Source organism: Aquarana catesbeiana, linkage group LG09 (assembly GCF_042186555.1).
Source record: "Aquarana catesbeiana isolate 2022-GZ linkage group LG09, ASM4218655v1, whole genome shotgun sequence".
Lineage (NCBI taxonomy): Eukaryota > Metazoa > Chordata > Amphibia > Anura > Ranidae > Aquarana > Aquarana catesbeiana.
The window spans coordinates 283,635,140-283,662,570 of NC_133332.1; the positions used below are offsets into that span (position 1 = coordinate 283,635,140).

The 27,431-nt window shown below is 44.2% G+C and overlaps 1 protein-coding gene across 1 annotated transcript in view; it reads right to left on the minus strand.

Annotated features, from left to right (window-relative positions):
* The window catches only part of ADGRD2 (adhesion G protein-coupled receptor D2), a 1,056,485-nt gene that overhangs the window by 609,432 nt on the left and 419,622 nt on the right, over nucleotides 1–27,431 (minus strand). The window contains exon 17 of the mRNA XM_073600363.1: nucleotides 8,420–8,573. Within this exon, the coding sequence (XP_073456464.1) occupies nucleotides 8,420–8,573 (154 nt within the window). The remainder of the gene's footprint in view (nucleotides 1–8,419; nucleotides 8,574–27,431) is intronic.

The following is a 27,431-nucleotide window of genomic DNA, read 5'->3' on the forward strand; positions in this document are numbered from 1 at the left end:
TTTCCGCAGTCTCTGATTGTCTCCTGCAGTATGTCCGCAGTCTCTGAGTGTCTCCTGCAGTATTTCCACAGTCTCTGATTGTCTCCTGCAGTATGTCCGCAGTCTCTGGTAATCTCCTGCAGTATGTCCGCAGTCTCTGATTGTCTCCTGCAGTATGTCCGCAGTCTCTGATTGTCTCCTGCAGTATGTCCGCAGCCTCTGATTGTCTCCTGCAGTATGTCCGCAGTCTCTGATTGTCTCCTGCAGTATGTCCGCAGTCTCTGATTGTCTCCTGCAGTATTTCCGTAGTCTCTGATTGTCTCCTGCAGTATTTCCGCAGTCTCTGATTGTCTCCTGCAGTATGTCCGCAGTCTCTGATTGTCTCCTGCAGTATGTCCGCAGTCTCTGATTGTCTCCTGCAGTATGTCCGCAGTCTCTGATTGTCTCCTGCAGTATGTCCGCAGTCTCTGATTGTCTCCTGCAGTATGTCCGCAGTCTCTGATTGTCTCCTGCAGTATGTCCGCAGTCTCTGATTGTCTCCTGCAGTATGTCCGCAGTCTCTGGTAATCTCCTGCAGTATGTCCGCATTCTCTGAGTGTCTCCTGCAGTATGTCCGCAGTCTCTGATTGTCTCCTGCAGTATGTCCGCAGTCTCTGATTGTCTCCTGCAGTATGTCCGCAGTCTCTGATTGTCTCCTGCAGTATGTCCGCAGTCTCTGGTAATCTCCTGCAGTATGTCCGCAGTCTCTGGTAATCTCCTGCAGTATGTCCGCATTCTCTGAGTGTCTCCTGCAGTATGTCCGCAGTCTCTGATTGTCTCCTGCAGTATGTCCGCAGTCTCTGATCGTCTCCTGCAGTATGTCCGCAGTCTCTGAGTGTCTCCTGCAGTATTTCCGCAGTCTCTGATTGTCTCCTGCAGTATGTCCGCAGTCTCTGATTGTCTCCTGCAGTATGTCCGCAGTCTCTGGTAATCTCCTGCAGTATGTCCGCAGTCTCTGATTGTCTCCTGCAGTATTTCCGCAGTCTCTGATTGTCTCCTGCAGTATGTCCGCAGTCTCTGATTGTCTCCTGCAGTATGTCCGCAGTCTCTGATTGTCTCCTGCAGTATGTCCGCAGTCTCTGGTAATCTCCTGCAGTATGTCCGCAGTCTCTGAGTGTCTCCTGCAGTATGTAGTAAACTAGGCGATGGGGGGGAGGGTCCAGAGACAGTGATAGCCAGCGCGGAAGATATTCCAGAGGGTAGTATTGGGGGCATTAGTGGTAGGTTAACCAAAGCACAAAAACACAAGGTGAGTATAGTAGCAAGTCCAAGTTGCAATCTTGAAACACCCAATACGAGGACAATATGCGACCGGTCTAAACTATGTGGCATGTTCACCAATGCCAGGAGCCTGGCGGACAAGATGGGTGAACTAGAGATACTGTTGTACAAGGAGGATTTGGATTTTGTGGGAATTTCAGAGACCTGGTTCAACAGCTCTCATGATTGGCTGGCAAACATTCAAGGGTATACCCTATACCGCAAGGATAGAGAGGGTAAAAAAGGGGGAGGGGTATGCCTATATATCAAGAATAATGTACAAGTGAATGTGAGAGATGACATCACTGAGGGGGCTAGGGAGGAGGTGGAATCTTTATGGGTAGAGCTCCAAAGGGATGAAGCTAAGGGGAAAATAATACTGGGAGTATGCTATAGGCCCCCTAACCTGAGGGAGGAAGTGGAGACGGATCTCCTATCACAAATTGGATTAGCAGCAAGGATGGGAAGTGTTATCATAATGGGGGATTTTAATTATCCAGACATAGACTGGGCGGAGGGAACCGCGCATTCATTTAAGGCTCGCCAGTTCCTTAATGTCTTGCAGGACAATTTTATGGGTCAGATGGTAGACGCACCAACTAGAAATAAAACATTACTAGATCTACTGATTACCAACAATACAGACCTGATAACAGATGTGGAAATACGGGGCAATTTAGGTAACAGCGATCACAGGTCAATTAGTTTCAGTATAAATCACACAAATAGGAGACATGAAGGGAACACAAAGACACTGAATTTCAAAAGAGCCAACTTCCCTAAACTACAAACCTTGCTAAAAGGCATAAATTGGGATAAAATATTAGGAACAAAGAATACAGAGGAGAGATGGGTTTGCTTTAAGAGCATATTAAATAAGGGCATTAGCCAATGTATCCCATTGGGTAATAAATTTAAAAGAGCGAACAAACATCCTGGATGGCTTAACTCCAATGTAAAAATGCATATAAAAGCAAAGGAGAAGGCCTTCAAAAAATACAAGGTTGAGGGATCATCCACAGCATTCAGAATTTATAAAGAATGCAATAAGAAATGTAAGGGTGCAATTAGGATGGCTAAGATAGAACATGAAAGACACATAGCGGAGGAGAGCAAAAAAAATCCCAAGAAATTCTTTAAGTATGTAAACAGTAAAAAAGGGAGGACAGACCATATTGGCCCCATAAAGAATGAGGAAGGACATCTGGTTACAAAGGATGGGGAGATGGCAGAGGTATTGAATTTATTCTTCTCCTCAGTATTCACGAGTGAATCGGGGGGCTTCAGTAACCAAAACTGCAGTGTTTATCCTCATGACACAACACAGGAAGCACCTACATGGTTAACAGAGGACGGAATTAAAATTAGACTTGAGAAACTTAACATTAATAAATCACCGGGACCAGATGGCTTGCATCCGAGGGTACTTAGGGAACTCAGTCAGGTGATTGCCAGACCGTTGTTCCTAATTTTTACAGACAGTCTATTGACTGGAATGGTGCCAGCTGATTGGAGAAAAGCCAATGTAGCACCAATATTTAAAAAGGGCCCAAAAAACATCCCTGGGAATTACAGACCAGTTAGCCTAACATCAATAGTATGTAAACTCTTGGAGGGGATGATAAGGGACTATATACAAGATTTTAGTAATAAGAATGATATCATTAGCAGTAATCAGCATGGATTCATGAAGAATCGTTCTTGCCAAACCAATCTATTAACCTTCTATGAGGAGGTGAGTTGCCATCTAGATAAAGGAAGGCCCGTAGACGTGGTGTATCTGGATTTTGCAAAAGCATTTGACACAGTTCCCCATAAACGTTTACTGTACAAAATAAGGTGCGTTGGCATGGACCATAGGGTGAGTACATGGATTGAAAACTGGCTACAAGGGCGTGTTCAGAGGGTGGTGATAAATGGGGAGTACTCAGAATGGTCAGGGGTGGGTAGTGGGGTCCCCCAGGGTTCTGTGCTGGGACCAATCCTATTTAATTTGTTCATAAATGACCTGGAGGATGGGATAAACAGTTCCATCTCTGTATTTGCAGACGATACTAAGCTAAGCAGGGCAATAACTTCTCCGCAGGATGTGGAAATCTTGCAAAAAGACCTGAACAAATTAATGGGGTGGGCGACTACATGGCAAATGAGGTTCAATGTAGAAAAATGTAAAATAATGCATTTGGGTGTCAAAAATATGAATGCAATCTATACACTGGGGGGAGAACCTCTGGGGGAATCTAGGATGGAAAAGGACTTGGGGGTCCTAGTGGATGATAGGCTCAGCAACGGCATGCAATGCCAAGCTGCTGCTAATAAAGCAAACAGAATATTGGCATGCATTAAAAGGGGGATCAACTGCAGAGATAAAACGATAATTCTCCCGCTCTACAAGACTCTGGTCCGCCCGCACCTGGAGTATGCTGTCCAGTTCTGGGCACCAGTCCTCAGGAGGGACGTACTGGAAATGGAGCGAGTACAAAGAAGGGCAACAAAGCTAATAAAGGGTCTGGAGGATCTTAGTTATGAGGAAAGGTTGCGAGGACTGAACTTATTCTCTCTGGAGAAGAGACGCTTGAGAGGGGATATGATTTCAATTTACAAATACTGTACTGGTGACCCCACAATAGGGATAAAACTTTTTCGCAGAAGAGAGTTTAATAAGACTCGTGGCCACTCATTGCAATTAGAGGAAAAGAGGTTTAACCTTAAACTACGTAGAGGGTTCTTTACTGTAAGAGCGGCAAGGATGTGGAATTCCCTTCCACAGGCGGTGGTCTCAGCGGGGAGCATTGATAGCTTCAAGAAACTATTAGATAATCACCTGAATGACCGCAATATACAGGGATATGTAATGTAATACTGACACATAATCACACACATAGGTTGGACTTGATGGACTTGTGTCTTTTTTCAACCTCACCTACTATGTAACTATGTAACTATGTCCGCAGTCTCTGATTGTCTCCTGCAGTATGTCCGCAGTCTCTGATCGTCTCCTGCAGTATGTCCGCAGTCTCTGAGTGTCTCCTGCAGTATTTCCGCAGTCTCTGATTGTCTCCTGCAGTATGTCCGCAGTCTCTGATTGTCTCCTGCAGTATGTCCGCAGTCTCTGGTAATCTCCTGCAGTATGTCCGCAGTCTCTGATTGTCTCCTGCAGTATGTCCGCAGTCTCTGATTGTCTCCTGCAGTATTTCCGCAGTCTCTGATTGTCTCCTGCAGTATGTCCGCAGTCTCTGATTGTCTCCTGCAGTATGTCCGCAGTCTCTGATTGTCTCCTGCAGTATGTCCGCAGTCTCTGATTGTCTCCTGCAGTATGTCCGCAGTCTCTGATTGTCTCCTGCAGTATGTCCGCAGTCTCTGGTAATCTCCTGCAGTATGTCCGCAGTCTCTGAGTGTCTCCTGCAGTATTTCCGCAGTCTCTGATTGTCTCCTGCAATATGTCCGCAGCCTCTGATCGTCTCCTGCAGTATGTCCGCAGTCTCTGAGTGTCTCCTGCAGTATTTCCGCAGTCTCTGATTGTCTCCTGCAGTATGTCCGCAGTCTCTGTCTCCTGCAGTATGTCCGCAGTCTCTGGTAATCTCCTGCAGTATGTCCGCAGTCTCTGATTGTCTCCTGCAGTATGTCCGCAGTCTCTGGTAATCTCCTGCAGTATGTCCGCAGTCTCTGAGTGTCTCCTGCAGTATTTCCGCAGTCTCTGAATGTCTCCTGCAGTATGTCCGCAGTCTCTGAGTGTCTCCTGCAGTATTTCTGCAGTCTCTGAATGTCTCCTGCAGTATGTCCGCAGTCTCTGAGTGTCTCCTGCAGTATTTCTGCAGTCTCTGATTGTCTCCTGCAGTATATCCGCAGTCTCTGAGTGTCTCCTGCAGTATTTCCGCAGTCTCTGATTGTCTCCTGCAGTATGTCCGCAGTCTCTGATTGTCTCCTGCAGTATGTCCGCAGTCTCTGATTGTCTCCTGCAGTATGTCCGCAGTCTCTGATTGTCTCCTGCAGTATGTCCGCAGTCTCTGATTGTCTCCTGCAGTATGTCCGCAGTCTCTGGTAATCTCCTGCAGTATGTCCGCAGTCTCTGAGTGTCTCCTGCAGTATTTCCGCAGTCTCTGATTGTCTCCTGCAATATGTCCGCAGCCTCTGATCATCTCCTGCAGTATGTCCGCAGTCTCTGAGTGTCTCCTGCAGTATTTCCGCAGTCTCTGATTGTCTCCTGCAGTATGTCCGCAGTCTCTGTCTCCTGCAGTATGTCCGCAGTCTCTGGTAATCTCCTGCAGTATGTCCGCAGTCTCTGATTGTCTCCTGCAGTATGTCCGCAGTCTCTGGTAATCTCCTGCAGTATGTCCGCAGTCTCTGAGTGTCTCCTGCAGTATTTCTGCAGTCTCTGATTGTCTCCTGCAGTATGTCCGCAGTCTCTGAGTGTCTCCTGCAGTATGTCCGCAGTCTCTGGTAATCTCCTGCAGTATGTCCGCAGTCTCTGATTGTCTCCTGCAGTATGTCCGCAGCCTCTGATTGTCTCCTGCAGTATGTCCGCAGTCTCTGATTGTCTCCTGCAGTATGTCCGCAGTCTCTGATTGTCTCCTGCAGTATGTCCGCAGTCTCTGGTAATCTCCTGCAGTATGTCCGCAGTCTCTGAGTGTCTCCTGCAGTATTTTCGCAGTCTCTGATTGTCTCCTGCAGTATTTCCGCAGTCTCTGATTGTCTCCTGCCGTATGTCCGCAGTCTCTGGTAATCTCCTGCAGTATGTCCGCAGTCTCTGATTGTCTCCTGCAGTATGTCCGCAGTCTCTGTCTCCTGCAGTATGTCCGCAGTCTCTGGTAATCTCCTGCAGTATGTCCGCAGTCTCTGATTGTCTCCTGCAGTATGTCCGCAGTCTCTGGTAATCTCCTGCAGTATGTCCGCAGTCTCTGAGTGTCTCCTGCAGTATTTCCGCAGTCTCTGAATGTCTCCTGCAGTATGTCCGCAGTCTCTGAGTGTCTCCTGCAGTATTTCTGCAGTCTCTGATTGTCTCCTGCAGTATATCCGCAGTCTCTGAGTGTCTCCTGCAGTATTTCCGCAGTCTCTGATTGTCTCCTGCAGTATGTCCGCAGTCTCTGATTGTCTCCTGCAGTATGTCCGCAGTCTCTGATTGTCTCCTGCAGTATGTCCGCAGTCTCTGGTAATCTCCTGCAGTATGTCCGCAGTCTCTGAGTGTCTCCTGCAGTATTTTCGCAGTCTCTGATTGTCTCCTGCAGTATTTCCGCAGTCTCTGATTGTCTCCTGCCGTATGTCCGCAGTCTCTGGTAATCTCCTGCAGTATGTCCGCAGTCTCTGATTGTCTCCTGCAGTATGTCTGCAGTCTCTGATTGTCTCCTGCATTATTTCCGCAGTCTCTGATTGTCTCCTTCAGTATGTCCGCAGTCTCTGATTGTCTCCTGCCGTATGTCCGCAGTCTCTGATTGTCTCCTGCAGTATGTCCGCAGTCTCTGATTGTCTCCTGCAGTATGTCCGCAGTCTCTGATTGTCTCCTGCAGTATGTCCGCAGTCTCTGGTAATCTCCTGCAGTATGTCCGCAGTCTCTGATTGTTTCGTGCAGTATGTCCGCAGTCTCTGAGTGTCTCCTGCAGTATTTCCGCAGTCTCTGATTGTCTCCTGCAGTATGTCCGCAGTCTCTGATTGTCTCCTGCAGTATGTCCGCAGTCTCTGATTGTCTCCTGCAGTATGTCCGCAGTCTCTGGTAATCTCCTGCAGTATGTCCGCAGTCTCTGGTAATCTCCTGCAGTATTTCCGCAGTCTCTGAGTGTCTTCAGCAGTATGTCCGCAGTCTCTGGACCTCTCCTGTAGTATGTGTATTAATGTGCCCCTTTACTTGCTCAATTATTTGGGATTGCTCCACTGCTCAGTGAGAGGTAATGATGTGCATGAACCTCTAGCAACCAATCAGCAAACAGTAGTGATCTGCTTTAATCTCTAGCAACCAATCAGTAAGTGCTAATGATGTGCTGTAACCCCTAGCAACCAATTAGTGAGTGCTAATAATGTACATTAACCTCTAGCAACCAATCGGCAAGCAGAAATTATGTGTTGTAACCTCTAGAAACCAGCCATTGAGCAGTAATGATAGGCTGTAACCTCTGGCAAACAATTGCAATCGCTGCGTGATCTGCTGCAGTAAACTGATTTTGAGTCTACCTGCTATTTTTTTATGTCTCAGAATGGAGGGGGGGCCCCAAGAAAATGTTTGCCCAGGGCCCAATCAAAATTAAAGACGGCCCTGTATATATATATATATATATATATATACACACACACACACACACATTATATATTAGAAGCATGTATTTCTGGGAATTTACTGTTGTGCAGGTGGAAAGCACTAAAAACACAATATAATGCATTGTGTTATACATATGCATTCCAATACCAGCAGCTAAAAGTGCCTATGAGAAGCAATACAAAGATCAGAGAAGTTCAGCAAGAAGCAAATGTCTGATTTTTCCGTTAAATTGATTGTAAAGCTTTGTTTTGTTTTTTTTAATAACAAACTTGTCATACTTACCTCCTGTGCAGTTCGTTTTGCACAGAGTGGCCCCATTCCTCAACTTCCGGGGTCCCCTGGCGGCGCTGGTAGCTCCTCCCCGCATCTTATAAACCCCTAGGAGAAACACTTTCCCAGGGGGTTACATTGCGGGCGCACTCCCGAGTCCAGCATTTGCATCCATGGATGCAGAATGCCGGACTCGGCCCTGCTCCCTGATGCCCACATCATTGGATTTGATTGACAGCAGCAGGAGCCAATGGCTGCACTGCTTTCAATCTATCCACTCAAGAGCCGAAACAACAGGCAGAGGGGAAGAGCTCATCTCTGGCGTGTGAATCACAGGACTCAGGTAAGGTGAGTAAAACGGGGGGCTGGCTGGGGGGCTGGTCAGTGACAGATGCATTAAGGTGAAAAAACATGAGGGCTTACAACCCCTTTAAGGTCATTTCCAATATGTGAAACAGGTTCCTTGCAACATCTCATTCTGATATTATGTTTTTGAATGGAACATACATCATAGCTGGTGACTAAAAATGTAGGACCTTTAACTACCTGTGTTTCCATGAAAATATCATTTAAAATCTAATTTATAGTTTAAATCCTCCTTAGATAATGGAAACTTCAACTCACCCCATCCAGTGATGTAGTAAAATTTCATTCTTCTGCCTTCACTCATGTTTACTGCAACAACTTTACTCCACAATAGTAGGCCTTCAACTAACATCCAAGCAAAGGCCGCCATAAAAAACAGGTGAAGACAAGCTGTAACCGTGATGCAGAGAACCTAACAGATTGAATAAACACATCTCAAATTTGTTGTCACAGATAACTGAAATATTAGCTGTAAAGATACAAACATACTGTGTATTACAATTTTGAATACAATCAATGTAAAAATGTCCACATACAGTATTTCACTTATGTAAAATTGAGGGTACTTTTGCCACACAGGTTACATAGTTACATAGTTAGTCAGTCAGGTTGAAAAAAGACACAAGTCCATCTAGTTCAACCAATAAAGAATCCAGTCCTTTTTTAACCACTTCAGCCCTGGAAGGATTTGCCCCCTTCCTGACCAGGCCATTTTTTGTGATAGGGCACTGCTTCTCTTTAACTGACAATTGAGCGGTCGTGCGATGTTGTAACCAAATAAAATTTAAGTCCTTTTTCCCCCACAAATAGAGTTTTTTTTTTGGTGGTATTTGGTCACCTCTGCGGTTTTTATTTTTTGCGCTATAAACAAAAAAAGAGCGACAATTTTGAAAAAAACACAATATTTTGTACTTTTTGCTATAATAAATATCCCAAAAAAACAAAAACAAATTTCTTCATCAGTTTAGGCCAATATGTATTCTTCTACATATTTTTGGTAAAAAAAATCACAATAAACGTATATTGATTGATTTTCGCAAAAGTTATTGCGTCAACAAAATAGGGGATAGTTGTAAATAAAGGTGAAAAACCTCTAAGCAGCGCACCCTAAAAACCACAATTATAAATATAACCTAAACAGGGGATAGATTTATGGCATTTTTATTATTTTTTTAATAGTAATGGTGGTGATCTGCGATTTTTATCGGGATTGCAACGGACACATCGGACACTTATGACACTTTTTTGGGACCAGTGACATTTATACAGCGATCAGAGCTAAAAGTAGCCACTGATTAGTGTATAAATGTCACTGGCAGGGAAGGGGTTTACACTAGGGGGCGATCAAGGGGTTAACTGTGTTCTCTATGTGTGTTTCTAACTGTGGGGGGCATCTGGCTGACTAGAGGAGGAGAGAGATCATTGTTCCTACCTAGTAGGAACACACGATCTATCTCCTCTTCCCTCACAGAACCGGGATTTGTGTGTATACACACACAGATCCTGATTCTCGCTCTGCCACGAGCGATCGCAGGTGCCCAGCAGTCATCGTGCCCGCCGGGCACACGCATCAGCTCCAGGGACATGCTGTGGACATGCTGCGGGTGCGCGCTCCTGCTACAGCATCTTAAAGAGCCGACATACAGCTACTACGGCTTGCGCAGCTGTGCCATCCTGCCGCAGTGTAACTGCGGCGGCTGGTCGGGAAGTGGTTAAAGCAATCTACTGAGCTGGCCAGAACCAGCTCTTGAGGGAGTCTATTCCACATTTTCACAGCTCTTACTGTCAAGAAACCTTTCCATGTTTGGAGATGATATCTCTTTTTCTCTAGATGTAAAGAGTGCCCCCTTGCCCTCTGTGATGACCTTAAAGCGAATAACTCAACACCAAGTTAACTATATGGACCCCTTATGTATTTATACATGTTGATTATTTCACCCCCTTAATCTCCTCTTCTCAAGAGAGAATAAATTCAGTTCCTCTAAGCTTTCCTCATAGCTGAGCTACTCCATGCCTCCTTATCAGTTTGGTTGCCCTTCTCTGTACTTTCTCCAGTTCCCCGATATCCTTTTTGAGAACTGGTGCCCAAAACTGAACTGCATATTCCAGCTGAGGTCTTACTAATGATTTGTACAGGGGGAACATTATATCTCTCTCGCTGGAGTCCATACCTTTCTAAATACAAGAAAGGACTTTGCCCGCTTTGGAAACCAAAACTTGGCATGGCATGCTATTATTTAGCTTATGATCTAACAAAATCTCCAGATCCTTCCCCACTATGGAGGTTACTATACACTAAAAAAAAAAAAAAAAAAAGAGTAAACCTCTCATGAGAGTGGAATGGAAACAAAATTCACATTCACCCCACAAATAGTAGATTTCAACAGAATTACGTTTTATTCGATTTTAAGGGCTTTGCTTTTTCAATATTCTGAACCCTTCCAGCCTAAGAAAATTAATGTGTATTGGGTGGGAGGATTTCAGTAGGCTGCCAAGCAATAGCTAAAAATACATATACCTCTTTTATAAAGGAAAAAAATTATCTTTTGCCAGTAAGCAGAAAATTAATGGTGGGGTATGTTACAGACCCCCTAATATGAAGGAAGAGGGGGAGTTGGATCTCCTTTTAAAGATAGAAATGCCAGCGAGGCAGGGAAATGTCCTCATGATGGGGGACTTCTACTATCCCGACAATGACTGGGCGTAAGGGACAGGCCACTCATTAAATGTTTTTTTTTTTTTATAATTGACAATTTTTTTTTAAACTTTTCTTTCACATTGTTATGAAGTCAACAAACAGAGGACATCATATAGCAGTGATGGCGAACTCGTGGCACGCGTGCTGCTGCTGGCACGCCAAGCCGTCTCTGTGGGCACGCCGTGACAATTGAGAAATTATACACTGCACTGACAAATCACTGAATCGTCCACACCGCACCCGCGAACTACATCTCCCACAGTTCTCTGGGCTAGTGGTGACGTGTCTGAGTGGGCATGACGCATGCTCCGAACGCGAGCGCTGAAGCCACGCCCCCTCCTTCTCGAGCATCTGACGTTCCCTGCCGACGCACCTGCTGACGTGCCTGCTGTGGGAAATCCCTTCCTAGGAGCTATGGACACCACCGGAGTGACCGGGGACTGAGCCCACATCGCAGCCCAGCTGGAAACCAGAGGACAACCCGATTTAAACTACTGAAATGTGAGTGAAATAACCACTTGCTGACCGGGCCATAGTCGAAAGACGGCTACAGCGTGGTCGGCTTATTCTGGGAGGGCGTCCATGGACGTCCTCCCAGAATCTTGCTCCCGCACGCCCTACAGTGTGAGGGGAGAGGGGGAGAGATCGTTTGCAGAGTATGGGTGATGAGCAGTGCTGTGGGCACTACAGATCCAGCCCACAGCGCTACTCAGTGCCCATACTCTGCAGTACTCAGTGCCCATACTCTGCAGTACTCAGTGCCCATACTCTGCAATACTCAGTGCCCATACTCTGCAATACTCAGTGCCCATACTCTGCCCAAAAAAAAATGTTTAATGGAAAGCTCTGTTATTGTGTTTTTCTTTTTAAACAAAAGCTGTTAATTAGTTTGGACAACTGTACGAGTTGTTTTTTCTAAACTAAAACCTCGGTATTCAGGTTTAATTGCGGTGTTGGCACTTTTAAAAAAATAAGTCGTTTTGTGTTGCAGTTTGGGCACTTGGGCTCAAAAAGGTTCGCCATCACTGCCATATAGGGTCCACAACAGACCAACAATCTAACAAAAGTATAGGTCTGAAGGAAATGCATGAATAATAACAGCAAGACATCTGTAAATTTCAAAAACAGTATTTGACCAAAATATACATTTAAGCATCTAGCTTTAAAAATATTAGCCAATGGACCCGATCCCAGACATTGGGACACATTAGACTCTCATAAGGACTTCTCTTCTCGCGAGTGCCAAGGCTCCCAGACTGCATTATGTTGCTCAACCATATCGGTAAGGCGAGCAGTAAGTGACTCCATAGTCTCCACGTCCTTAATCCTAGTGTACAACTCAATGGAGGTTGGTGGTGTTTGCCTTTTCCATTGAAGAGCCACAAGGCATCTGGCTGCTGTTAGTATATGACACATTAGTTTCTTAGAAAGTCTAGATAATGTGGTAGGGAGAATCCCTAATAGAAAGACCTTGGAACAAAAGGGAAGATTCAAATCAAAAAGTCTTTAAAGAAGAAGATTGTGTACCGACCTCCAGTAGGGTTGTGATAGTGGACATTGCCAGTAGATATGGAGCAAGGTACCACAATCTCGGTGGCAACACCAGCAGCAATCACAGACCATAGGATATATAGCTTTTAATCAGGTGGGGGTCATATACCAAAAAAGAAGCACTTTATATGTGTCCTCCTCAAAAAGAGTACAAATTGAACTTGTGGCTGCTTTTGGTTGCCTTGCTATGACCTGCCACTGAGATATAGGCAACTCCTATAACCTGTTCCCACCTAAGCATGTAGCTGTGTTTTTACTAAATGTCTTAGAGGACAACTTTATGTCCGAATTGGTGGACTAGAAATGATGCATTGCTAGATCTTTTAATTACAAATGATACAGATCTGATTGCACATGTGTAAATCTGTGACAACTTGGGAACTAGCGACAACAGGATTATTACATTCAGTATAAATCATAGGAAAGGGAGGCACGAGGCTAGTACAAGAACACTAAATTTCAAAAGAGCCAACTTTTCTAAACTGCGCTCAATACTAAAAGATATTAAATGGGACCAAATCCTTGAAACATTGAACACGGAGAAAAAATGGGAGAGCTTTAGGGACATATTAAAAAAAGCATCACCAAGTGCATTCCAATGAGTAATAAATATAGAAGAACAAAGGTTAAACCTGGGTGGCTGAACCAAAATGTAACATGTTATATTAAGGACAAAAAAATGGCATTTAAAAAGTATAAAGCAGGTCATTGTCAGCATTCCAACACTACAAGGAATACAAAAACTCAATCGGGTGGCTAAAAAAGACTTCAAGAGACATATAGCAGAGGACAGTAAGACATTTTAAAAATATATTAATGGTAAAAAGCCGAGATCGGAACACATAGGCCCCATAAAGGATGAAGGAAAGATGGTTACAGATGACAAGAAGGCAGCTGTACTAAATGTTTTCTTCTCCTCAGTCTTCACACAGGAAAAGAATGGGCATAACAACCATGACTGTATTGTTAGTAACACGTCACAGGATCTACCCTTGTGACTAACAGAGGCCAGAGGCCAGAGTCCAGAAAGGATTAGAGAAGCTTAACATAAATAAATCTCCAGGACAGGATAGCTTACACCCGAGAATCGTCAAAGAACTCAGTCAGGTTATAGCCAGACCATTATTCCTAATCTTTATGGACAGCATGCTAACAGGAATGGTACCAGCTGATTGGCGAAAAGCCCCCGTGGTACCAATGTTCAAAAAAAGGGCAGAGATATATTCTGGAAACTACAGGCCAGTTAGTCTAACATCGGTAGTTTTTAAAATATATTGATGGTAAAAACCCGAGGTCGGAACACTAGGCCCCATAAAAGATGAAGGGAAGATGGTTACAGATGACAAGGAGAAGGCAGCTGTACTAAATGTTTTCTTCTCCTCAGTCTTCACACAGGAAAAGAATGGGCATAACAACCATGACTGTATTGTTAGTAACACGTCACAGGATCTACCCTTGTGACTAACAGAGGCCAGAGTCCAGAAAAGATTAGAGAAGCTTAACATAAATCTCCAGGACAGGATAGCTTACACCCGAGAATCGTCAAAGAACTCAGTCAGGTTATAGCCAGACCACTATTCCTAATCTTTATGGACAGCATGCTAACAGGAATGGTACCAGCTGATTGGCAAAAAGCCCCCGTGCTACCAATGTTCAAAAAAAGGGCAGAGATATATTCTGGAAACTACAGGCCAGTTAGTCTAACATCGGTAGTTTTTAAACTATTTGAGGGGATGATAAGGGACCATATTCAAGAATTTGCTGATGAAAACAGTATCATTAGTAGTAATCAGCATGGGTTTACGAAAGGTCGCTCTTGCCAAACCATCCTATTAACATTCTATGAGGAAGTGAACTGCTATATGGACAAAGGTAGGCCGGTAGATGTGGTGTATCTGGATTTTGCAAAAGCATTTGCTACAGTCCCCCACAAATGATTAATCTACATACTGAGGTTTGTGGGTATGGACCATAAGGTTTGTTCTTGGATAGAAAACTGGTTACAGGGGCGTGTCCAAAGGGTATTGATAAATAACGTGTACTCCGAATGGTCTACAGTGGCTAGTGGGGTACCCACTAGGCTCTGTCCTGGGACCAATTCTGTTTAATTTGGGATAAATAGTTAAATCACAGTGTTTGCTAATGACACAAAAATAAGTAAGGCAATAACATCACAGCAGGATACAGAAACTTTACAAGAGGACCTGAATAAATTAATGGAGTGGGCAACTAGATGGCAAATGGCATTTAACATTGATAAATGTAAGGTAATGCAAGAATTCCAGGGTGGAGAAGGATCTGGGGGTCCTAGTAGAAGACAGACTGAATAATAGCATGCATTGCCAAGTTGCAGGAAGCAAAGCCAGCAGAATATTAGCATGCATTAAAAAGGGAATTTACTCCAGAGATAAAACGATAATCCTGCCACTTAAAACTATGATTCAGCGGCATCTGGAGTATTCTGTCCAGTTCTGGTCACCAATCCTCAGAAAGGATGTGCTGAAGCTCGAGAGAGTCCAGAGAAGGGCAAAAAAATGAATATAGGGACTGGAGAACCTCAATTATGAGGAACAACTACAAGTGTTAAATTTATTCTTCCTGAAGAAGAGACGCGTGAGAAGAGATATGATCGCAATATACAAATATCTCAATGACGATCCCAGCTTAACCACTTGCCGACCGCGCTATAGCCGAATGACTGTTGCAGCGCGGTCGGATAACTCTGGGAGGGCGTACAGTGACGTTCTCCCATAATCCCGCTCTCGCGCGCCCCCTGGGGCATGCACCCGAGAACATCCGTGACCGCCGGGTCCAGAGGACCCAGCGCATCACGGTTGACAGCTGGTAGCGGCCGTTTACCATGTGATCGCTCCGTCAAATGAAAGAACGATCACTAGGAAACAAACCAGCGTCACATCCGGTTCCTGTCTCCCCTCTCTCCTCTCACCTTTTCCACCGCTCCTTCTTTGACTGACCGAAGCCTCAGCAACACGTTGTCCAGGAACAGGAGTTTGTAACCTCCCAGTCTCTGGGAACGCGTTGCACAGATCTTTTTGCAAGGCCTCCCTCTGCGACGGCAAGATAAGGTCTGCAACCTTACCCTTGTAACGTGGTTCAAGGAGGGTTGCCAGCTGGTATTGATCCCTCTCCTTGATACCACGAATACGAGGATCCTTCTGCAAGCTTTGCAGGATCAGGGAGGCCATGCAGCGTAGGTTTGCTGAGGCATTCGGTCCGGAGTTCTCTGGGTCACTAAGGACGACATGATCTGCAGCCACCTCCTCCCAGCCACGTACAAGTCCATGAGTTTCTTGGGACTGTAAATGATCCCTTAAAGACTGCTGCTGATGCTGAGTGCCAGGCTCCACCTCCATGCTGACACAATCCTCCTCTTCCTCCTCCTCCTCTTCCTGTGTGATTGGCGAGCACGCAGGAACACTGTCTGGATAAAGGGGGCTTTGAGAGCTAAGGAAGTCCTCCTCTTCCTGCCTCTGTTCTGCCTCAAGTGCCCTGTCCATTATTCCACGCAGCGTGTGCTCCAACAGGTGGACAAGGGGGACAGTGTCACTGATGCATGCACTGTCACTGCTCACCATCCTCAAATGGTGACAGGACAGTGGATGCATCCCTGATCATGACCCACTGACGTGGGGAAAAAAAAAGCTCCCCTGACCCTGTCCTGGTGCCATAGTCGCACAGGTACTCATTGATGGCCCTCTGCTGCATGTGCAGCCGCTGCAGCATGGCCAATGTTGAGTTCCACCTGGTGGGCAAGTCACAGATTAGGTGGTTCTTGGGCAGGTTAAATTCGTTTTGGAGGTCAGCCAGCCGAGCACTGGCATTATATAACCTGCGGAAATGCACACAGACTTTCCTGGCCTGCCTCAGGACATCCTGTAAGCCCGGGTGCCTGCCCAAGAACCGCTGCGCCACCAAGTTAAGGACGTGAGCTAAACAGGGCACATGGGTCAGTTGTCCCTGTCGGAGGATGAAGAGGAGGTTGGTGCCATTGTCGCAAACCACCATACCTGCCTTAAGCTGGCGTGGCGTCAAGCACCTCTGAACCTGCGCCTGCAGAGCTGACAGAATCTCTGCCCCAGTGTGGCTCCTGTCCTACAAGCACACCAGCTCAAGCACCACATGGCATCTTTTGGCATGCATGCTTGCGTAGCCCCTTGAACGCCTACGGAGCACCGCTGGTTCCGAAGTCAAATCAGCACAGGAAGAGGCCATGGAGGAAGAAGAAGAGGAGGTGGTGGAGGAAAGAGGTGTGGCAGAATCACCACTAGTAGTATTTTGGAGGCGTGGTGGCAGAACAACCTCCAACACTACTGCACCCTGTCCTGCATCCTTCCCAGCTGCCACAAGAGTCACCCAGTACGCGGTGAAAGATAGGTAATGTCCCTGTCCATGCCTGCTGGACCATGAGTCAGCGGTAATATGCACCTTATCGCTGACCGCCCTGTCCAGCGAGGCCAAAACATTGCCTTCCACATGCTGGTAGAGAGCCGGAATCGCCTTCCGTGAGAAAAAGTGGCGGTTGGGACCTGCCACTGAGGAACTGCACATTCCACAAACTCACGGAAGGGGGCAGAGTCTACCAACTGAAAAGGCAGCAGTTGAAGTGCTAGCAATTTAGCCAAACTAGCATTCAACCGCTGGGCATGTGGATGGCTGGGAGCGAACTTCTTTCGGCGGTGCAGCAGCTGGGGCAGGGAAATTTGCCTGGTACAATCTGACATCAGTGTACCAATAGCAGATTTGCCCCAAGTACTTGGCTGTGACACACCTAATTCTACACCTTCATTCCTCTCAGTGCAGGTCTCAGAGAGGACTGAAGGTATAGTGGGGTTGGAGATCCCAGCTGATGAGGAGCAAGGAGAGGTCCTCCTTGTTCTTTGGTGTGGGTCTTTTAGTTACGCTTGCCAATGAACTGCATGGCAGGTCAACATATGTCTGGTCAAGCATGTGGTGCCCAAGCGGGAGATGTTTTGGCCACGAGAGATACGCTTGAGACATATGTTGCAAATAGCAGCAGTGAGATCTGATGCACTCGTCTCAAAAAAGGCCCACACCAAAAAACTTTTGGAATAACGTGCAGAGACAGCAGCGCCCTGCACATGCGGAGCTGTGCGGTGTGATGTAGTCGGTGTGCTGCCCTTAAGCTGGCCCCTGGAGGGCATCCTGCCTCATTGGTGATGTGCCTCCTCCTCCTCCACTCTCCTATCAGGCACCCACGTGGAGTCAGTGACCTCATCCTCCCCTCCCTCCTCATCACTGGAGCAAAGCTGGCAGTATGCTGCAGCTGGGGGAACATGACTGCTAGATTGCTGTCCTTCTTGGACACCCCCTCTCTCTGAGCTCACGTTACTGCCTTCCTCTAGCTGGGTACCATCATCGGAGCCTTCAAAACGCTGAGCATCCTCCTGGAGCATGTACCCAACACTGTGATCAAACAGTTCGGGGGACTCCTCAGGAGGCATGGTGGGGCTAGTGAAGGAGTGACTGATACCATTGAGTCGAGGGAAGAGGCCGCGTTGGCAGCTGCTTTGCCAGACAAAGTACCCTGAGCCTGGGTGAGAGAGGATGAGGACGGTTGGTCATCCACTCTACCAAGTCTTCCGCATGTTGCGGCTCAACACGGCCAGCTGCCGAAAAAAAGGACAAGCCTGTCCCACGGCCACGTGCTGATGAGGATGCACCGTCTCCACGACCAGCACTGTTGCCTCTAGACACAGAGCCTGCTTGCCCTATATATATATACTGATATGCAGCTAGCAGAATCAACTGCCTGCCTGTAGTATTATTAGTATGAGAACAACAGCAATTGTCTTCAGGTAGCTTTTGGTGCACACTGTGCGGAGGACGCAGTACACTAACTGTAAATACTGTAGCTGCCTGCCTGTGGTATTAATAGTAGCAGAACAACAGCAATTGTCTCCAGGTAGCTTTAGGTGCACACTGTGCAGGGTACGCACTACACTAAATTGTAAATACTGCAGCTGCCTGCGGTACTGTACTAATAGGATCAGAAGAACACCACTAATTTTCTTCAGGTAACTTTAGGTGCACACTGTGCAGAGGACGCACTACACTAACTTGTAAATACTGCAGCTGCCTGTGGTACTGTACTAATAGGATCAGAAGAACACCACTAATTTTCTTCAGGTAGTTTTAGGTGCACACTGTGAAGAGGACGCACTACACTAACCTGTAAATACTACAGCTGCCTGTGGTACTGTACTAATAGGATCAGAAGAACACCACTAATTTTCTTCAGGTAGCTTTAGGTGCACACTGTGCAGAGGACGCACTACACTAACTTGTAAATACTGCAGCTGCCTGCGGTACTGTACTAATAGAATCAGAAGAACACCACTAATTTTCTTCAGGTAGCTTTAGGTGCACACTGTGCAGAGGACGCACTACACTAACTTGTAAATACTACAGCTGCCTATGGTACTGTACTAATAGGATCAGAAAAACACTAATTTTCTTCAGGTAGTTTTAGGTGCACACTGTGCAGAGGACGCACTACACTAACTTGTAAATACTGCAGCTGCCTGTGGTACTGTACTAATAGGATCAGAAAAACACTAATTTTCTTCAGGTAGTTTTAGGTGCACACTGTGCAGAGGATGCACTACACTAACTGTAAATACTGTAGCTAATAGGACTAATAGGATCAAAGGAACATCAGCAATTTTCTTCAGGCAGCTGTAAATACTGTAAAAACACCTGCCTGCCTGTCAGTAGTAGGAAGAGAATAACAGGAACGGAGCTAGCTAAACTGAATACAGTGTGTATATATATAACACCTAGGATGGATGTATATATATATATATATATATATATATATATATATATATATATATATATACACACACACAATACACTGCAAGTGCAGCTAACTGACTCGCCTGCCTACGCTATCTAACTTAAATCAAATGACACTGTCCCTCTGTCTATCTATCTCTCTCTCAACGCCACCGTGCAGGCGGCCTTATATAGTGTGGGACATGTACTAAACCCCCTGAGCCATAATTGGCCAAAGCCACCCTGGCTTTGGCCAATTACGGCTCTCTGTACAGACGGCGCTGTGATTGGCCAAGCATGCGGGTCATAGTGCATGCTTGGCCAATCATCAGCCAGCAATGCACTGCGATGCCGCAGTGAATTATGGGCCGCGACGTGCCACTCGAATTTGGCGCGAATGGACCATATCGTTTGTAATTCGGTGAACGACCGAACAGGAGATGTTCGAGTCGAGCATGCGTTCGATTCGAACACGAAGCTCATCCCTACTCAGCATACTCATCCATCCATCCATGCTCAGCCATCCATACTTAGCATACTCATCCATCCATCCATGCTCACCCATCCATCCATCCTCAGCAATACTCATCCATCCATCCATGCTCAGCCATCCCATCCACCCCCATCCATAATTAGCCATACCCACCCATACTCAGCCATACCCAGCAATACTCAGCCATACCCAGCCATACCCAGTCATACTCAGCTGTACCCAGTCATACTCAGCTGTACCCAGCCATACTCAGCCGTACCCAGCCATACCCAGCCATATCCAGCCATACTCAGCCATACTCAGTTGTACCCAGTCATACTCAGCTGTACCCAGTCATACTCAGCTATACCCAGCCATACTCAGCCGTACCCAGCCATACTCAGCCATACCCAGCCATACTCAGCCATACTCAGTTGTACCCAGCCATACTCAGCTGTACCCAGCCATCCCATCTATACCCAGCCATACTCAGCCGTACGTGGCCATACTCAGCCATGCTCAGCCATCCCCATCCATGGCTCATCCATCCCCATTCATGCTCATCCATGCCACATCAGTTATCATCCATGCCACTACAATGCCTCACAAAAGTGTAATAGGTAGTCAAATTGGATTTGAAACTTATGCCCCTAGAACACCTGACGGTGCTCTCTGCATGTTGGTCCTCTGTATGTGGCCACGCTGTGGAAAAGTCTCACACATGTGGATTCACCATACTCAGGAGGAGAAGGAGAATCTATTTTGGGGTGTAATTTTTGGGAAGTACATGCTATGTGTTAGAAACATTGTGTAAATGGACAACGTTGTGTAAAAAAAAATGTGTTTTCATTTTCTTTACAAATTTTCCAAAAATTTGTAAAAAAAGACATGTTTAAAAGACTCAATATGCCTCATAGATTATACATTGGTTTGTTTTCTTTCCAAAATGGGGTCATTTTTGGGGCGTTTCCATTGTCCTGGTTCTCCAGGGCCTTCAAAAATGTAAGAGATAGTCAAGAAATTATATGTGTAATTTATGCTCCAAGAGCGCCTGATGGCGCTCCCTGCATGTTGGGCCTCTGTATGTGGCCACGGTGTTTAAAAGTCTCACACATATGGTATTGCCATACTCAGGAGGAATAGTAGAATGTGTTTTGGGGTGTAATTTGTGCTATGCATATGCTGTGTGTGAGAAGTAACTTGCTAATATAACAATTTTGGGGAAAAAAAAAAGAAAAAAAATCTTGATTTTGTAAAGAATTGTGGGAAAAAATTACAGCTTCAAAAAACTCACCATGCCTCTTACTAAATACCTTGGAATGTCTACTTTCCAAAAAGTGGTAATTTGGGTGGTATTTGTACTTTTCTGGCTTGTTAGGGTCTCAAGAAATGAGATAGGCCGTCAGTACTTCAGTTGTGATCAATTTTCAGAGATTGGCACCATATCTTGTGGACTCTAACTTTCACAAAGACCAAATAATATACACCGATTTGGGTTATTTTTACCAAAGATATGTAGCGGTATAAATTTTGTCCAAAATATATGAAGAAAAATTATTAATTTGCAAAATTTTATAACAGTAACGAAGAAAAATGCATTTTTTTACAGAATTTTCGGTCTTTTTTCTTTTATAGCGCAAAAAAATAAAAAACGTTTTTTGTGAAAAAAGGACAAAAATTTCATACAGGTACAGTGTTGCATGACTGAGTAATTGTCATTCAAAATGTGAGAGCACCGAAAGCTGAAAATTGGTCTGGTTAGGAAGGGGGTTTAAATGCCCAGTGGTCAAGTGGTTAAGCATGAAACCTTTCAGTCCCAGGGAGTGTAATGCCACATACACACGACCGGACTTTACGGCATACTTGGTCGTGCGGACCGGAGTCCGTCAGACAATTCAATCGTGTGTGGGCTCCAGCGGACTTTTTTTCCCCCAAAAGTTCGACGGACCTAGAAATGAAACATGTTTCAAATCTTTTCGACGGACTCGAGTCTGGTCGAAAAGTCCACTCGTCTGTATGCTAGTCCAACAGACAAAAAACGCTAGGGCAGCTATTGGCTACTGGCTATGAACCTCCTTGTTTTGGTCTGGTCGTACATCATCACATATGAATCCGTCGGACTTTGGTTGATCGTGTGTAGGCAAGCCCGTTCATTCGGAAAGTCCGTCGTAAAGTCTGTCAAAGTCAGCAGGACAAAGTCTGCCGTAAAGTCCGCTCGTGTATACGCGGCATAAGAAGACATGGGGCCATAAGATGAAACTGGAAGAAAATCAGTTTACCCTAAGCTGCGTAGGGAGTTTTCACTGTCAGGGCGGTAAGGATGTGGAACTCTCTTCCACAATCTGTGGTGTCAGAAGGAAGTATTGATAGTTTTAAAATACTCTTGGAAGGCGAATTTAGCGAACACAATATAAAGGGATTTGGGAAATGATTATCTAGACAAACACACACATACCAACACAGGTTGAACTGGATGGACTGTTGTCTTTATTCAAACTTAAATACTATATTAAATAAGTTTTTTTTAATCTAAGGGACTTTTCCCTTTGTCTCCCTTTCATTAAACATTTCTTTACTTTATGAACTATAATAAGCATCACTGTTGAATGAGCAAAACCCTGTAAAAATGTTGAATTTGTTGATTTAACCTTTTCACTGCCAGGCCCTGCAGGCAAACTCAGCAGGCCAGACCATTTTTGCAATTTTTCCATTGCCTTTTTATTTTTTCCTTACAGCTTTCAGAGTTTGTAAAAGACCCCCCGAGCTATATATTTTCTGAAAGCATATGACCAGTAGAATAAAAAAAGGTGTAAATTAATAATAAATGATACACTATAAACTTGCCCTCACCAATAGTGCAATCAAATAGCGGTGCTAAAAAACTACAATTAACTCAAAGAAAAAATATGAGTGATCATTAAATGTGATACCTAAATTAATAGCTGTTGTTAACAGCACTATATAAACAAGTGTTTCTAATAAACAGACATAGTGTGAACCATCTGTGTAATAATCTTATATCAAAAGAAAAAGTATTAATAAACATATAAAGTCCAAAAATGAGTGAAACGTAGTGATGTGAGTAATGGTGATAATATCAAATATAAAATCTTCAGTGATAATATCTTCCACCACACCGCTGTGATTGTGACTTCCACTCCCCTTCAGCGAGTAAACTCACCAGCTCTTTTTGCCTTACACTCTCGTGTTCGGCTCACAGGCTTTTCCCACACAGTAGGGGGCAAACTGATAACCTCCAATCAATCCCCGTTTAGTTATCCAGAGTATATATACAAACGCTCTCTCCACATGAAAGAAAGAAAAAGCGATCCAATAGTGCAGTAACGCAATAAACTTTAATAAAAATAACACTCTCCTCCACCATTGAACTCACATTTCACAAATATCAATCAAGCGAATAGGCACAGCAATCATGGTCATCACCAAAAAACACTCCAAACGGTAAACTGGACGTATGGTGGTCACGGCGGACCCAGGTGATCTATTGGACGGTGACACTCTCACCCGTTCCCTGGAGTCTCCCGTAGCTGCTTCCCCGCTCACTCGTATGGCGCTCCCTGTCACAGCGTCCTACGTCAAGCTTCTTCGATTGCCGTATAGCCACGCCCCGACATGTTTCATCACGGAGGACTTATTCATGGGATGAAACATGTCCTCCGTGACGAAACATGTCGGGGCGTGGCTATACGGCAATCGATGAAGCTTGACGTAGGACACTGTGACAGGGAGCGCCATACGAGTGAGCGGGGAAGCGGCTACGGGAGACTCCAGGGAACGGGTGAGAGTGTCACCGTCCAATAGATCACCTGGGTCCGCCGTGACCACCATACGTCCAGTTTACCGTTTGGAGTGTTTTTTGGTGATGACCATGATTGCTGTGCCTATTCGCTTGATTGATATTTGTGAAATGTGAGTTCAATGGTGGAGGAGAGTGTTATTTTTATTAAAGTTTATTGCGTTACTGCACTATTGGATCGCTTTTCCTTTCTTTCATGTGGAGAGAGCGTTTGTATATATACTCTGGATAACTAAACGGGGATTGATTGGAGGTTATCAGTTTGCCCCCTACTGTGTGGGAAAAGCCTGTGAGCCGAATACGAGAGTGTAAGGCAAAAAGAGCTGGTGAGTTTACTCGCTGAAGGGGAGTGGAAGTCACAATCACAGCGGTGTGGTGAAAGATATTATCACTGAAGATTTTATATTTGATATTATCACCATTACTCACATCACTACTTTTCACTCATTTTTGGACTTTATATGTTTATTAAAACTTTTTCTTTTGATATAAGATTATTACACAGATGGTTCACACTATGTCTGTTTATTAGAAACACTTGTTTATATAGTGCTGTTAACAACAGCGATTATTTTAGGTATCACATTTAATGATCACTCATATTTTTTCTTTGAGTTAATTGTTGTTTTTTAGCGCCGCTATTTGATTGCACTATTGGTGAGGGCGAGTTTATAGTGTATCATTTATTATTAATTTACACAATTTTTGAATTTTTAAGTGGCTGCTTAGTGTGAGGTGTTAGTCCCATGAGCGCAGTGTTTGGCACATAGGAAGGGGCGGATTACTTGTGTACCATATCAGTAATAAAAAAAGGTGCTAGTGATTTTTAAGGCCCCGCGATATTTACGCAAATGTTTATCAAAGCAATTTTTTTTTTGAAAATACATTAAAATCCTCATTAACAGATAATAACACAGCAAATTTTACAAAATTACTGATAAATATAAAAGCTTAACCTGTATTAAAGTTAATAAATAACAAATATTTGTAAATTTAAAATTGTGCCCTTTTGCAAAATGATGAAAATTGAATGTACGCAAAAATGTAAATATCCAAATTTCTCTAAAAATCTGGAGGGTTTAACTTTTCACTTACAGCTTTCAGAATTTGTAAAAGACCCCCCAAACCATATATTTTCTGAAAACACATGACCAGAAGAATAAAAAGAAGGTGCTACTGATTTTTAAGGCCACGCAATATTTGCGCAAATGTTTATCAGATCACTATTTTCACAAAAAAAAACACTAAAATCCCTATTTGCACACATAAACATGGCATAACCTACAAAATTCTTGTTAAATTTCTACTCAGGCCTCGTTCACATTGGGTATACTAAAGAATACGGCCATGGAGGGCCATATTTACCTGCACGAAGATGCAAAAAGAGAAGAACAGGTGCCTCTAGGTTAGAATCAGTAGCATTTAATACATTACAGATGCATTAATCCACTTGCATCAAAGTATTAGACATCCAGCACATGTCCTATCCACACTGATGTGGCGTCCATCCAGTTTACTCTTTGGCGTTGTAGCAGCTTTTCCATACGAGGAGAATCCTGTCCAGCAGGGTTTCTGGAGGACTGGAGAGCTGTGACCGAGGCTTGGTTGAGGCTCTGGTCAGTGGTGGAACGCAGCATCGGGTGCTGTGACGTCACTGGTGGTCGGGACAATGTTTCAGAGCATGCGATCTGACTAGCAAGACAGGTGCGCTCCTTTTTCAAGCTTACTTATATATGCATCGGTTTGCTGCCATCTAGTGGATGTAGTGAAAATCTTATACTTACATCCTATAGAATGGCAGCATAATTAATGTGAAAAAAAGGGAAGAAAAGGAATAAAGAAAAAGGGAAGGGGGAGGGGCGGCAGCATACTATATAAATATACACAGTATTTGGAAAGAATTAAAAAATGACATTATAATTAATAGGATCATATATAAGAAAAAAAATGTAAAAACTATTACAATTCATTAATTGATTTTGGTGTCACTATTGCATGAAATAAATTAATAAAGTATAATAATAATAATAATATATATGCATCTAATAAAAAAAAATAAAAATTCATTAATTAATTAGCTGTATTAAATTAGAGGTGGACAAATGAATAAAAATATATGTGGATTAAGAGTAAATTATAAATGTATTGGAATTATAAAAGGTAAATATAAACATGAGTGATAAAGTAGAATAAAAAATATATATATATGTAAAAATTTGGTAAGAATACTATTGTATTGAATTTACTTACTATTGGGTCGGTACGCCCACCACCCCAAAGATTTTATTTTTATGATAACCATCATAATGAGGGTAAGGCCTAAGACAAAAGAAAAAGAACAAAATTCAAATTATTATTATAAAATCGTGGACATCTCTAGTGCCTCGTTGATGCCCCCAGGTGACAAGGCATCAAGAGAATAGATCCAGTACGTTTCACATTCACAGAGCTTAAAGAACCTCTCTGCCTCAGAGAGATTTTTCCACTACCCATACCTTTAAGCCATCAGTGGAACCTTTGTGACATTTGAAGAAATGACGAGGATCACTATGTTTGTCTTTGCCTTCCTCAATCTTTCTCTGATGCTGGCCAAACCTCTGCCGAAGTGGGCAGATAGTGTGGCCTGCATAGAGTTGGTGACAGGGGCAACAAAGATAATATACAACGTAATCAGATGAACAATTGTAAAATTCACTAATGTTGTAGGTTTTTCCTTTTGTGGTAAATTGTTTGACCATGTTGCACAAAACTGCAGGTTTTGCATAAGGGTTTTTTACATTTAAACATAAAGTATCTCACAAAAGTGAGTACACCCCTCACATTTTTGTAAATATTTTATTCTATCTTTTCATGTGACAACACTGAAGAAATGCCCTTTTGCTACAATGTAAAATTGTGTGTGTACAGCTTGTATAACAGTGTAAATTTGCTGCCGCTCAAAATAACTCAACACACAGCCATTAATGTCTGAACCACTGGCAAGAAAAGTGAGTACACCCCTAATTGAAAATGTTCAAATTTGGCCCAATTAGTCATTTTCCCTCCCTCGTGTCATGTGACTCGTTAGTGTTACAAGGTCTCAGGTGTGAATGGGGAGCAGGTGTGTTAAATCCTCAAATGGAAGGTGGAGGAGCTCAAGGTCTCTAACATCCACCAGCTCTCTGATGTCATCATGAAAGAGTGGAAGAGGACTCCAGTGGCAACCTGTGAAGCTCTGGTGAACTCCATGCCCAGGTGGGTTAAGGCAGTGCTGGAAAATAATAGTGGCCACACAAAAGATTGACACTTTGGGCCCAATTTGGACATTTTTTACTTAGGGGTGTACTCACTTTTGTTGCCATCGGTTTAGACTAGGAATAGGCGAACGGTTCGGCCCGAGCATAAGTTCGGGCCAAACTTTAGCTGTTCGGGCGTTCGCCGAACAGCCGAACAAACGGGTAGTTCGACCCTTTGTTTGGACCCCCGAACCGACCACAATGCATTGCGGTGCTAAACAGTGCATTGCAAGCCCTAATTGGCTAAAGCAGTGAAAGCTTCAGCCAATCAGGGCACAGAGCACTGTCAGAGTCATGATTGGACACTGTCATCATGACTTTATCCAATCATGGCTCATTCCCGCCCCACAGTATAAAAGTATTCTTTCAATGGCAGCCAATTTCAGTGTGATTTCGGCGTGGAGAGAGAAATATTGACACTTTGGGCCCAATTTGGACATTTTCACTTAGGGTGTACTCTTTTTTGTTGCCAGTGGTTTAGACAATAATGGGTGTGTGTTGAGTTATTTTGAGGGGACAACAAATTGACACTGTTGTACAAGCTGTACACTCACTACTTTACATTGTAGCAAAGTATAATTTCTTCAGTCTTGTCCCATGAAAAGATATAATAAAATATTTACAAAAATGTGAGGGGTGTA